The sequence below is a fragment of the Struthio camelus genome, chromosome W (genome assembly GCF_040807025.1).
Source record: "Struthio camelus isolate bStrCam1 chromosome W, bStrCam1.hap1, whole genome shotgun sequence".
Lineage (NCBI taxonomy): Eukaryota > Metazoa > Chordata > Aves > Struthioniformes > Struthionidae > Struthio > Struthio camelus.
In genome coordinates, this window is record NC_090981.1 from 69759112 (window position 1) to 69772173 (window position 13062).

The following is a 13062-nucleotide window of genomic DNA, read 5'->3' on the forward strand; positions in this document are numbered from 1 at the left end:
CATGCTACATTTGATGTTCAGGTGCTACGAGCCCAGTAATTTAACCGTTTAAGTACCGACCCTGCCTTTGTCTCTCTGGCACTGCTGTGTAGTTCTTCCTGTCTTGAGCTGCCCTAACTGCTGGCGTTTATGCGTGAAGTTCTCCGAGGACCAGTAACTTCACCCTCGACATCCATGAGAAAAACGCCGTGTCCGTTATTACAGCCTGCGCTCGGAAAGCTGTGATAAAAGTGGGTTGCTTTGTGAAGGCGCTTTGGCTTGTTTTCTTAGAGCTGCAAAGCTACCTGCTTTCTGAAGGGGTTGATGTTGTTCGTGACAAACTGAAGCACCGCACAAAGATTAATCAGACAATTAAGTTCAAGCACTTTCTTTTACTCTGCCATATGATAAAGACTTTTAGGTGTAATGATTCTTTTGCCATCACGACAGCTATGTTGAAAGACTAAAGGAATCTCTAGTAATACAGTCTGCTGGTAATTAAAATACGAATATATATTTCAATGTGGTTCATCTAATAATCAAACCAAATATATTTTGAACCAACCATATGGAGACAGATATTGAAAAGCGCGTGGCACCTACCAAGACTCTGGTGCTATTGCCAGTACGCGGGCTGCGTTAGAGAGCAGAAGCACGGTCCTGCAGAGCTCACAGGAATTCCAGCGTCTCTCTGGCCCGTGGCGCTAAGTCAGCGTGTCAGAAAGGCACCTACCCCGAGTAGCCTGATTTTCTTGCTTTTTGCACTGGCAGCTGGAATTGCATTCCTTAGTTCCTCATTGGAGCGATGCCTTAAGAGAAAAGGAGTCCCAAACTAGAAGGTGACTAGGTTTAATAAGCGCAGTTAAAGAGTGTATGTTTTAAAACAACTGCAGCTCCCTGTCCCTCTCCCCTTCTCTGCAGCTAGGACACAAATACTGAGTCAGTGTGGAGACTTAAGAATCCCCCGTTTGGAGACGGGTTATATCAGTCGTGAGGTTGCAAAGACTGCTGCTTTTTCTGCAGCCCTGCCCAGTTTTGTGTAAAATTCAGATGGTCCCTTTTTACTCCATACACCTGAAAAGTAGAGTTTTATTTAGAATTTAAGAATGAAATGGCTTGTAATTCTGCATAACAAATTCGTCTAAGTCTGTTTCCACTACCTCCCTTTCCGCTTCTGACACGAGCTTAGATGGGGAGCTACGACCAGCTTGTTCTTTTTGGTGCTACTATTAGCTTGTGAGCTTGTGATGGAGGTAGAAGAACAACTTCTTCTCTCACCTCCAGGAATTCTGAGTAAAGAAAATTCACATTTCTTAATATTCGAGACAGTGAATTAAACAAAAGCTCAGACTTTTTGTAAGCTAGCAACAAATACCTGAAGAAATTTAGGTATGTGTTCAGATGCAGATAGGCTCAGGTTTAAAAAAATCTCTCCAGGCCATTTTTCTTCAAGAGGCTTTACTGTTTGTCTTGCACTATTTCTTTTTTCGTTTGTATGTCCCAGTAATAAACAATACCAGTTGGTTTAAGTATTGAAAATTTTCCCCACGGGAAGCGTGCAAGATCATGTCTTGTAACACAATTATAGTGTTAAATTGTGGCATGACTTTTGTAATGACAATTAGTCCCTTTCCCCCCATGATCTGTATATTTTTGTTAGGGCAATGAAGCTGTTCTGCAACTTTTTAATAATAGTAATAACAACAGCTTATTTTTACTCTAGAATTTAGGCTCAAATTTAGTGTGCACCTTGTATCTTCAAGTCACCTACCCTTGAACGTATAATTTGTAGTTACCACAAAATGGTCGAACTTCACTTCTTAGCCTGTAGTAGAGTTGCTTGCTCGAGACACTCTGTGGTAGAGGCCGGGTAAGAATTTGCGATATCTTGACTAGACTGCATGGTCTCGGGCGTTCTTCCTTGACCATACTAACGCAAAGGAAAAAAGACCCAACTTTTTTAAAGGAAAATCATTACAATGTAAGATCGCTTTTTGTCGTGATCTGTAATCTACAAAGTGAAGAGTTTGAGGGCATAGGAGCTTAGCTTTTTTCTGAACAAGATACTTAAAGGTGTGCAAATGTGAAGTGAGAGATCTGTTGTCAGAAAAGACAATTTGATTCAAAGGTGAATAAAAAAGAGCTTATATTAAATGGAAATCTGAAGCTATGCATTTCAGTATATTTGTTCTGTTTAAGAATGGTGTAAATTAAGGATTTTGGGGTTTTTTCTGTTTTTTAAAGAAGGAACTTTCTTTTTCTAAGCTATTATGAAATAACATTATGGTAATTTCTTGCTTGAACAGCCTTCAGTGGCCTATGTACATACTACACCAGGCTTACCTTCAGGCTGGGAGGAAAGAAAAGACGCTAAGGGACGTACTTACTATGTCAATCATAACAATCGAACCACAACTTGGACACGACCCATTATGCAGGTATGAAGATATGTTATATTGCTTAACTTGGACAGTGCTGAATATAGTTCCAGTTGAAGCCGTTCTTCAAAGCTCTAATATCAAAAAAAATATTCTAAGCATTGTCATGACAAGATTTTTTTGTTAATTCTCTTAACTATATGAAGATCCAGATTAAGTTTATTGCGACGATGGAGGGAATTTATGGAGAGGTACATAGCAGAAATAAATAGAGGCAAATACGATTCCAGGATTGAATTTGAAAGTTCTGTAGATCCATTAATAAAATCATCTATTTACCCTTCCAGTGGAATTAAAATGAAATAATAAACTTGATCTTTCACATAGTACATTTAAGATTTCCTTAAAATAATTATGATAAATAAATAAATGAAGTAACGACATTTTTTTACATGTCCTAACTGGATGAACTGTGATCCTGACAACTAGCTAATTTGGTTTTACCTCTGAAATAGCTTGCAGAAGACGGCACGGTTGGGTCAGCAACCAACAGCAACAACCATCTGAGCGAACCTCAGATAAGACGGCCTCGTAGCCTCAGCTCACCCACAGTAACTCTGTCTGCTCCGCTTGAGGTGAGAAACGTTGTCGTCAGCAAGGATCGCCTATCTTTGGCTTCTCACGCTACGTTTCTTTATAACCTTTTAGTTATGCAGCACGGCCACGGCCGCTTTTCCTGAGCTGTTAATTTTGTCCTAACATACTACTGTTTTCTTCAGTAGTTTTCCGTCTGCATCTTTGTGTTGTACAATAGTAACTTTTATGATCCTTGAATGATATGTGCAAGTCTTTCTTATATGTGATAATTTGATTTAGTTAGCTAACACTTATTTCACTATCTATTTGAAATATATACGTTATTGTGACTCCTTTCAAGTACTACAGATTTATAAAATCGGAAATATTTTTAAAGTTGAAACATTGATTTTAGTGCTGGTTCCTTTGAAAATCATACCTGCAATTGATTTTGGAAAATCCTGGAATGAGACGCTGATTTGGTGTTTTGTATTTCTTGCCTTTCAAAAGGACTTCTTTTAAGTATCTGTAAAGATAATTCAGAACAGTATTGGATGCTGTTCTCTGCAGCGTATCTGAAGAATAACTTTAGCGGCTTCTTACGCAATCAGAGACTGTGTGCTTTACTTCTGAAAGTATGATTAAGCCTCTTAAATCAGTTAAACATGGCTGTATGGAGGAGAGTCTGTTCTTAAAAACTTCAAACTGAGTCTGGTGTCATCTTCTCTTCTACCCTCTCTTTCCTGCTGCTCTCTCTTCTGCTCCTGGAAAAGCTCTCCAACAGTCATATGAGGAGCATAGCATTTAATTAGTTTTATTTTATGCATCATTCTTCTTTCTTCCTTATACTGAAAAATACTGTCCCAGTCATTGAACAAGTCATTAAACAAAGGTAGGATCATAGGATCTCTTGATCCTATGTTGGACAGGATGATTGTAGCCCACTATATTTAAAATAACCTTTATTTAGATGTGATTTAAATAAGCCCTTTAAAAATGAACTGCTCAAGTCCATTACCATTGTTAATTTTAAAGACTAAATTTACTGTAATTTAGTAAATGAAATTTAAAAGTTCTGTCTATCTTAAACTAAAACATTCAAGCCATTCCTCTCCCTACTGAAATTTTAAATGTTTGAGCTGAGGCACTTAGCTGATGCTGAGCACCTGACGCTTTGGTTTCTCAAAGTGATCAGCCAGCTTTTAATGGCAATAACCTTTTTCACAACTGCAAGGAGAGTAGTTTTTTCCACATCAGTATGTATATTCAGCTAATCCGCTCAGTGGTTGATGGTTTTGTTGAATGTTCAGAAACCACAAGGGTGCTGGAAAGCACAAAGCTTGTTTTCTTTTATCCACCTCTGAATTAAAATAATTTATATATTTTTTTAAATTAAGGTGTAGACTTATTAGTATTAAAATCTTCAAGGATACAACCACAAGGAAAAAAAAATAGTTCAACTTTTTATAAAGGACTTCCTTTGTTTTTATTATTTTGTTCTTTTATTGTAAAACGTGTTCAACTTTTTCGTGTGCAACTCATATGGAAAGCTTTTATTTAATGAGAATAATTTTACATACTACGTTTGTACGCTGTAACTTAGCTGCATTTTCCATCCAAATGCAGCTTGAAACAAGCCACAAATAAGACAATAATAGCTTTGTAAATATCTTTGTTGACTCCTCGTCTTCCAGTATAATGGGAGGAAAAAAAGTAATTACAGTGAATAAGTGTTGTTAAATTAGAGAATTGCCTAAATAAGCATGCATAGATTTAGTGAATCTTAATAATTAGCAAAATAAGTAGAAAAACAATTATCATTTATCAGCCAAAGAAAGCTTATTTTTGGAAAATAACTAAGAAGTACAAAGGCAAACAAGATCAAAACTGAATATTTAAATCTCATTTTCTTTTTAGTGGTGACAGTGTTTTCTCAGGTGAGTAAATCTGGATCAAATTTGTAAGGCTGTTTTAGATGTCTAAATGCGCAGTCTACTAGTGGAATTTTCGAATGAGCCAGATCACTGGCTGTAATGCCGAGTTTTATTCGTTTTACGGTAATTGAGTGACATTTGGCAAATTTTGATGTTCCTCATTTCCTTCAGGGTATGAAGGACTCACCTGTGCGCAGAGCTGTGAAGGACACCCTTTCCAATCCGCAGTCCCCGCAGCCCTCGCCTTACAACTCTCCTAAACCACAGCATAAAGTCGCACAAAGCTTCTTGCCTCCGGGCTGGGAGATGCGAATCGCACCCAATGGCCGGCCCTTCTTCATCGACCACAACACTAAGACCACTACGTGGGTAAGTGGAACGCGAGGTAACGGAGTTCAAATCTGTTGCCGTATCTGAAATATTTCTGTCTTGCCCTCTCTGTTTTCCTGCCTGTATCCCCTCCTTTTTATTGTGGCCATTTGTCTTGTTTTTAATTAAAGTTCAAGTTCAGCGTGAGGGATTTATCAGCCAAACGTTTCACAAAACCGATCTAGGAACCTGACTGCATCCTCTGCACAGCGCTGTAAAGTAGCGATAGACTTCCAGCACGAATTTCTTGATGTGGTTGTAGTGCTGCCATTGCTGCCCTCAGAGAGGGGAAACTTATTTTGGTTTATGCACTGAAAATACATTTTGGTGAATTTATGCATCATATACCATGCAGTAGTGTTTTGCATTTTGTATCTGATGTTTTTATACTTGGTAAACCATTGCATGCAAATATTATGTTTGAAACTCCCCAAATTTGGATTTCAGGTGCATGCAACATGATGATGAATATTTGCTATTTAGTTTAAGACTGTCTGTAATGCTATCGTATATCACTGTGACTAGTACTGCTTTTTTATTAACATAATGTATGTTCATGTTCTTCAGTTCTCAGAATCCGTTTTTGTGTTAGGTCACGAAGCTTTATTTTTCAATAATGTTACAGTTTCAGTAAGCAAACTGAAGAAAAAAATTAAACTAGGAAAAAATGTGTTGGTGGCCCAAAAAGGGGCACCATCTTGCTTCTGTATGAACTTCAGATATTTTCTAGTAGAATATCTGGTCTTCCTTCCTCTGGTTAAACATATACCATTTGCAATAATTGCAACTGTAGGCAAAATGTATTACCTGCTGAAGGATAAGACATAGCAATGTAAGTTTGCAGCACCAGCTTGGGACTTCATTTAGGTCACTTAGTTAAATCCTTGAATTTTGCTTGCTTATTGCTTATGTATTCTCAGAATAAGAATTCATTTTATCCATCAGAATTTACTCTATTACTCTGTTACTCTAAATTTACTATCCTAGAAGGCAAATTCTTTTTAAGTTGCTGTTGGTATTAAACAGCAATGTCCATAGGAGCTGAGAAGTTACTTTGCATCTGTCCATCTGAATTTGTGTCCAAGAAGGTTATTGAGGTTCACTCTTCATGCTGTTTCTTGAATAAAGAGACATGCTAGATCCAGATGTCAGTTTGATCCTTGAGTTCCTAGTGTCAGTTATTGTCTGTTTCTCACCAGCTTACAGTAGCTTCAGAAAAGTCAATACAATGCTGAGGATGATTATGAATTTACAACAAATTGGGTTAATGACACTTTTATTTTAGCAATGTAGAAAGTTATATTTTGGTTTTTTTGATAAAACTTCCTTCAAGTATTAAATGATCTATTATCCAGCTCTGTTATCTAAGATAGATCACCGTATTAAGGTTTTAGTTCATATGTAGTCCTGTCAATAAAAAGCAGTGCATTGACTTAGGTGCAGTATAAATTCAGGCGCATCTGCTTTGTACTTATGTTTGTCAACTTTTAAGCTCAAGCTCCAGGGAGAGTGAGCGTGCTTGATCCATCTGTTTTTAATTGTTTTCTAAAAGTGGAAGCTTTTGTGCCTAACCAAAGCAAGCTAAGGTTTTAGTAATTTCAGCTAGCTTAGAAATCAAGTGTTCTGGTGTTTCACATGGTCATTTAAATACGAGCAACACTTTAGTTGGTTAGGTACCATTCTAATTCTCAGTAACCGCTATTTACATTAAACGTTTCTAATGGTGGCCCTTGATGTTGTTCCCAGATGGATGTGGGAAAATTGTGTATGTGAAGAAATCTCAAGCGTTTTTTAATCTAGATTTTTTTTTTCTGTGACCTATTTTACTTGCCACTTTTTGCCTTATTGGGACATTAATTTAATATTTCTTCATTAAATTCATTCAATTGATCCTTTTCTAGCCTTGTCCTCACTGAATGGCTTATTTCTCTATGTTTTTAAGAGCCAAGCATATGCATATGTTTCTGAGCGCCCCTTATAGGAGTGTGTGAATTGGTAAGACTAGGCCTGTATTGTTTTTAAGCACACCTCTGGAAATAACACAGTTAGGGTCTTAACATCGCCCTAGCTATCTGTAACATCTAAAAGTTGTTGCAATTTATAAATCTTTAATAAAGTATTTGACACATCCAGATACTGAATGTTCTGTAGCTTCTCTGTGTTTTGGTTTTGTATTTTATTCTCAGGAAAAACCTTGAAGGCTAGTCCTAACGTAGGCAGACTTCTTTTCCAGCTAATTCTGCATTTTGCTAAGTGGGTAGTTTGGACTTAATCTGATGGATTTATATTACAGGAGGATCCACGACTGAAATTTCCAGTGCATTTGAGATCGAAAGCTTCTTTGAATCCTAATGATTTGGGCCCTCTTCCTGTAAGTGACAATGTGTATGTATTTTAATATATACCTGCTCTCTTAAGAGAATAGATCTGTTACTGCAGTCACTTATTGTGTTTGGGTATGTGCGTTGCTATCATCACTTTGATGTAGATTTGAAAGTTGTGTTTATATACAACACCAAAGAGCTTTACTGTGATCTGTGAATCCTTCAGGCTTTTTGAAGCCAGATCATAGTATTTCTCAAGTAATCAAACACTTCTTTGCTTATATGAAACACTGAGCTTTGAATAAACTTACCGTTAGTTTTATCACTGGCTATGTGATTTTAGATAGTTAACTGTTGCTTTAGAAAAAATGTTTGCTCGAAGTGAGCTTTGTAAATGTACCAGCATATATTGGTATTCAGAAATCCAAATAAATTTTGCTTTTGAATGGCACTGTCATATTCTATAGAGAAAATCATCATAGTAATCTCAAAAATCTGGTCATACTTGTAGCCAACGTGTAATGTTGAATTATACCCACGTCGAATAAAAATCTTTGCTTTATTTTTAAAGAGCTGTACCCTTAAAAACAGAAGATAACCTATGAAAGTTGACACTCTTTCTAAGGTGCTGATTATTGCAGCATCATGTTAATTGCCTCGTACATACTAAGCACGCTTCTGAAAAATTGCCCATTGGGAATGCATTTGCCACAGTGGAAATCTTAGTAGTAGTGAGCCCCCGCCGGCCGCCCACCTGCGCCCGGAGCGTTCGGGACACGCGGGTGGCAAGCAGCTGGGCCAGCAGAAGAGGCTGCTGTCCCATCCTGTGGGACACTTAGCTTCGTTTTGTCACTGAACCCAAGTAAAGTGGGTTACAGTTTACTTAGACGAGCTGCTCTGCCAGCAAACCAAGACGGGTGCTACCTTTGGGCAAGAGCGGTGACAACAGCTACCTCTTGTTGGGGCGACAACCTCTGTTACCACCTATGATCAGACATTCTCCTCTGAAACATCCTAAAATCTCACTGCCCTTCTCTTGATTAGCAAAAAATTTTGTTTTGTATTTAAATCAAGTTTGGCAGTTTGTCAGGCCCAGTGTCTCGGAACATTAATTAGATCAAAAACTATGCTCAGATGAATATATTTATTATGATGCATTTGCTAGTTACAACACAGCAGTAAAGACACAGTTTCTTAAAACAGTTTCTTTTTTTAAGAAAACAGCTGTGGGAATAGCAGCTCTTTGGTAATTTTTCAGATGCATTCTGCATGCTTTAACCTCTAGGGAGACATTACTTAGAAGACACTGTGCAGGAGTAACTGAGCGTCCAATTTACAATTCATTCTGTTAATTGCAAGAGAGAAAACATGCTATTAAATGAGGGAAGCCGGGCGTATGTTACTGGGAATACATAATTAGCAACAGTTTTAAACTCAGTTAAAACAAGGCATTTTTGAGTGAGGTAAGAATGACTACAGAACTTAACAAGAGCTGTTTATAAAAAAAAAGGCTGAAATGAAATCATTTACCTTCTGTATCATATAGGAGGCAGAAGCCAGACTGAATGCTAGGTTGGACAGCGTTGCATGTACAATCTGCCATTTATTCTTCTTTCTATACTATAATCATTTGGAAGGTAGGCAAAGGGGATCGCTAAAAAGGGAAGACGTGAGGACTAGGTTAGATGTTCTTGTCCTGCTTTGGTAGGATCCTGGCTTGTATATTGACAGCAAATAACCCACAGGGGTTTCAGAGGTAGAAGCAGAGACTCTCCAACCAGACAGATGACGGGCAACTTGTTGTGATGGCTTCCTCGCAGTAGGAAATGATTGCAAACCTTGAAGTTTCTGCTTCCAATTTAAAAATATATATATATTAACTGTACTGGGTACAGTTATCTGTGTAACAGTCAGTTCTTCTTGGAGTTTTGTTACGTTGTTGGCCTTGACGTAGTGCATTTGTGATCGCTTTGTGTTTTCTACCTCACAAACATCTTCCAAACACTTTTAAGTAGCTGTGGGTAATGTGTTGCTTCATACTGCATGAGCAGTTGCGCTTCACTTATTTTCTCTCTCTCTTTTTTTATTCCCCAATTCTAGCCTGGTTGGGAGGAAAGGATACATTTGGATGGAAGAACATTTTATATAGATCATAGTAAGTAAGCACTCCGGTACTACAACATATAGACAAAGGGAGGTAATAAATATTGAAGTGAAAGCTTTATAATTTTACTCTTCATTTAGGAAGCCAGGTGTTGATATGTGGAGACATTGATACCAGAGACTTAGTGCCCTCGTACGGTACTGTATATTCACTGAAAGCTTGCTTTTAATTGGCTCATCAAGCTTTGTCCCTCTCTGACTTGTGAAGCATTAACATTTCTTATTTGTGGTTTCTTTTGTTCTTGTTGATATTTTGGATTCTTTGTTGTTGTTGTTGATGATCCCATGGCTTATTTGCACTTAATAAATTAAAATATACACTAGGAATAGAAAATAAGATGAGAAAAGATCGTATAGCCACAACTCTGCATATAGGCAGTGGAGAAGTAACACTGCCAAGTACTCTTTTCTCTCGCTTCCTTTAAGAAGGTCTGTGGCAGTGCTAGTTCTGATCTTATTTCCTATTTGTAGCATGTTATATTGCACCCAGCCCATTAATATCTATTCAGTTCTGTTAGTGAAGTTCTAGTGTAAGTGATGTTTCATTGTAGATTTGTCTTATTACAGCATCTCAGAACTACTGTGTGAGTTTTTGTTGTTGTTTGAAAATAAACTAGCCCAGCAAGGTTGGTTGTGGTGTTGTTGTTGTTGTTTTAAGACTTCTGCTGGACTTTATAATGGGGTGTTTCTACTGATAGTATAAACTTCACAGAACTAGGTAGCTCACAAAACATTTGGAAGAGGGTACGCTTGCTGCAGAAAGCTTGTGGAATGAACATCTTAAACCACTATACATATTTGACAGTATCATGGTTTTCCTGTAGTAGCAGTAAAATTAACTCCTATGCTTATCTTTAGTTGTATTTTATATCATTATTAAAATATTGCCTCTAAAGTAATATGAGTTTTGAAATTGCATGCATAGTTTTAAATAAAAAAAAGAAATAATACACTCGTCAAGAAAAAGATTAACTTCTTTCAGACATTAATACAGAATCGTTAATGTTCTTTATACCTTCTGCAATTATCTCAATCAACAAATGTCTGGAAAATTAAATCTAGCAAATTATTGTAACCTGCTGTCACTAAAGAGTTACAGAATAAAACTTTCTAATTTAGTATCTCTGTATGATTCCTGAACCTCCTTACCATTGAAAAGTTTTAATTTCTCAGTCTTCTAAACCTACTTAATATATGTTTTAGTCTCTAAAAGTAAATAGAATGTTAAAGGTGTATATTAATCAAAATCTCCCAAAGACTTCATGATGTCTATAAAAATAATGTATTTGCACCTGAAATCTCTCTTCAGCCCCCTCTTTTGATCTGAAATTGTTTAGCTTTGTAGATAGCAGATTTTACAATAGTTTGGGGGGTTTTTTTTGGTTAATGCTACTTGTTCCAGCAAATAGCCTTTTCTGTCATGGAGGTATTACACCGCTGCAGTTTCCAAGGGGACTGTAGGCCTGTAGCAGCAGAGGTGATGCCAGTGGTATTACAGTGGACATGCTCCACTTCCCCTGGGATAACACTGTGCTCCGTGTGTAATGAACGACTACCAGCGGCAGTCAGGGATCAGTGATTTGTCTTGGACAATCTCAATAGTAGCATTTTCACAGTATTGGTAAGGAAGCGCAATGACCTTTGTGCGGAACAGGATTTCAATATTATTCCTTCCTTTATTTCTTTGACCGTAGTTAGACCTTTAGGAGTGAGTCCGCTCACTCCTACTTGTTTCTTGACTAACTTCAGAACATATGTGAAAGCGGTCACGGGTGCAATCAGCTGTACTTCCCCAGAATAAGAAAGCCTCGGCAGTCCATCACTGGTAACTGGCCATCATTTCGGTCATTCTCTGCTAAAGTGATTAGTTAAGGGGCAACACATGTAGTTAATTTCATTATTAGACAAATGTTAAAAGTGTTAACAGATTCAGCTGCTACCAGTCCCGGATCCCCAGATACTCTGTTTAAATTATCCTGCATAATTACCCCGTACCATTATCCTATTTTATTAATGTTTCTCTCTTCCCTGAGAGAAACTGTAAAAAAGTCTAATTCAACCAGCGCAGAAGCTGCCTCTTGGGGAGCAACGCCAGCAGCTATTGAATAGACAGCATAAACTAATAAAGCAAAATATTGTTAGAATAATTTAAGTGTTACTTGTAACGTAGTAGAAACTGAAATGTAGCAAAAACTTTAAAACAGTTTATTAAGAATTTCCCCAGCGCTCGATCCTTATAAAATGCAGTCTCTAGTTGTCCATGACTGGTCCTTAGCCAGCTGGGTCAACGTTATTTACCATCCCTGGAAAAATTAGTATTCTCCATCTACTGTAGCACACTTAAACTTAGGCGTTTCCTAGGAGCGTTTTAGGAAAATATCGTCCAGCTATTGGAACTTATCTTGAGGGAAACCACAAAGGTTTTCCAAGCATATTCACAATAGTTATCACTGGTTTGCTGACAGGGGGATGGTTTCCCTCAGTGTCTGTCCTGGATCTGCCACTCCTCAATATATTATTAGTGATTTGAACGATAAATAGGGGGAATGTATTCGTTAGATCTGCAGAAAACTCCCAGGTGGGAGAGGCAAGAAGCGCTCAGTAGGGTGGGATGAGAATTCAGAGATTCATGAGAATTCAGCATGATTTGGACAAATTGCAGGTGCAGCTTGAAGTAAAAAAGATGCTATTTAATAAGAATTACAAAATACTGCTCAAAATGGGAATAATTAGCAGAATGTTTGTTAAAAAGGACATGAAAATATCATCAGGTAAACGTGAGTTAACTTGTCCTACTGACTTGGAAAAAAGCAAACATGCAGTGATGTATCAGTTGGAGTGTCTTGGGTAAGACCAGGAGTAATCCTTCTAACCTGTAATGTCTCAGGTGTAATTCTCTGTCTAGAATTGGGTCCTGAACTCCAGCAAAGTAGTGGACCAGGTGGGAAGGGACCAGAGGAAACGGGAATCCTCAAAGGCCATAAAGCCTGATGTATGAGGAAAGATTGAGTCCTGAATTCGTTTGGCCTAACTCCAGAGAAGCAATAGATTTTCAAAAATGTGCTGCAAAGGGACTGAATTTGTTATCCACCTCCGCTTTGAGTAACACAGGAAATCTAGAGCTACAGTTCCAGGTAGAATGATTCAGGTTAGACATTGTCCTTTCTAATTTTAAGGGTATTTAAGCACCCGAAGCAGCTTGTGTAGTGTCCTATCAGTCCCTGTCAGTGCAGTGCTCGGGAAAACAGCTTAGACAAAGCCGTTCAGTGACAGCACGTACCTCAGCGGGTGCGGTAGGAGGGACCTGGCAAACTCTGAGTCCTTTCCGGTTCTGTTTAT

The 13062-nt window shown here is 37.9% G+C and overlaps 1 protein-coding gene across 20 annotated transcripts in view; it reads left to right on the plus strand.

The window, feature by feature from the left end:
- The window catches only part of LOC104138472 (NEDD4 like E3 ubiquitin protein ligase), a 215281-nt gene that overhangs the window by 175951 nt on the left and 26268 nt on the right, over nucleotides 1–13062 (plus strand). For 14 of the 20 annotated variants that reach the window (XM_068924507.1, XM_068924509.1, XM_068924518.1 and 11 more), the window contains 5 exons: nucleotides 2286–2417; nucleotides 2873–2992; nucleotides 5039–5236; nucleotides 7530–7607; nucleotides 9661–9715. In XM_068924507.1, the coding sequence (XP_068780608.1) occupies nucleotides 2286–2417; nucleotides 2873–2992; nucleotides 5039–5236; nucleotides 7530–7607; nucleotides 9661–9715 (583 nt within the window). Of the gene's footprint in view, nucleotides 1–2285; nucleotides 2418–2872; nucleotides 2993–5038; nucleotides 5237–7529; nucleotides 7608–9660; nucleotides 9716–9804; nucleotides 9862–13062 lie in introns of all 20 variants that reach the window. The other 6 variants (XM_068924505.1, XM_068924508.1, XM_068924510.1 and 3 more) reach the window with 1 other exon arrangement.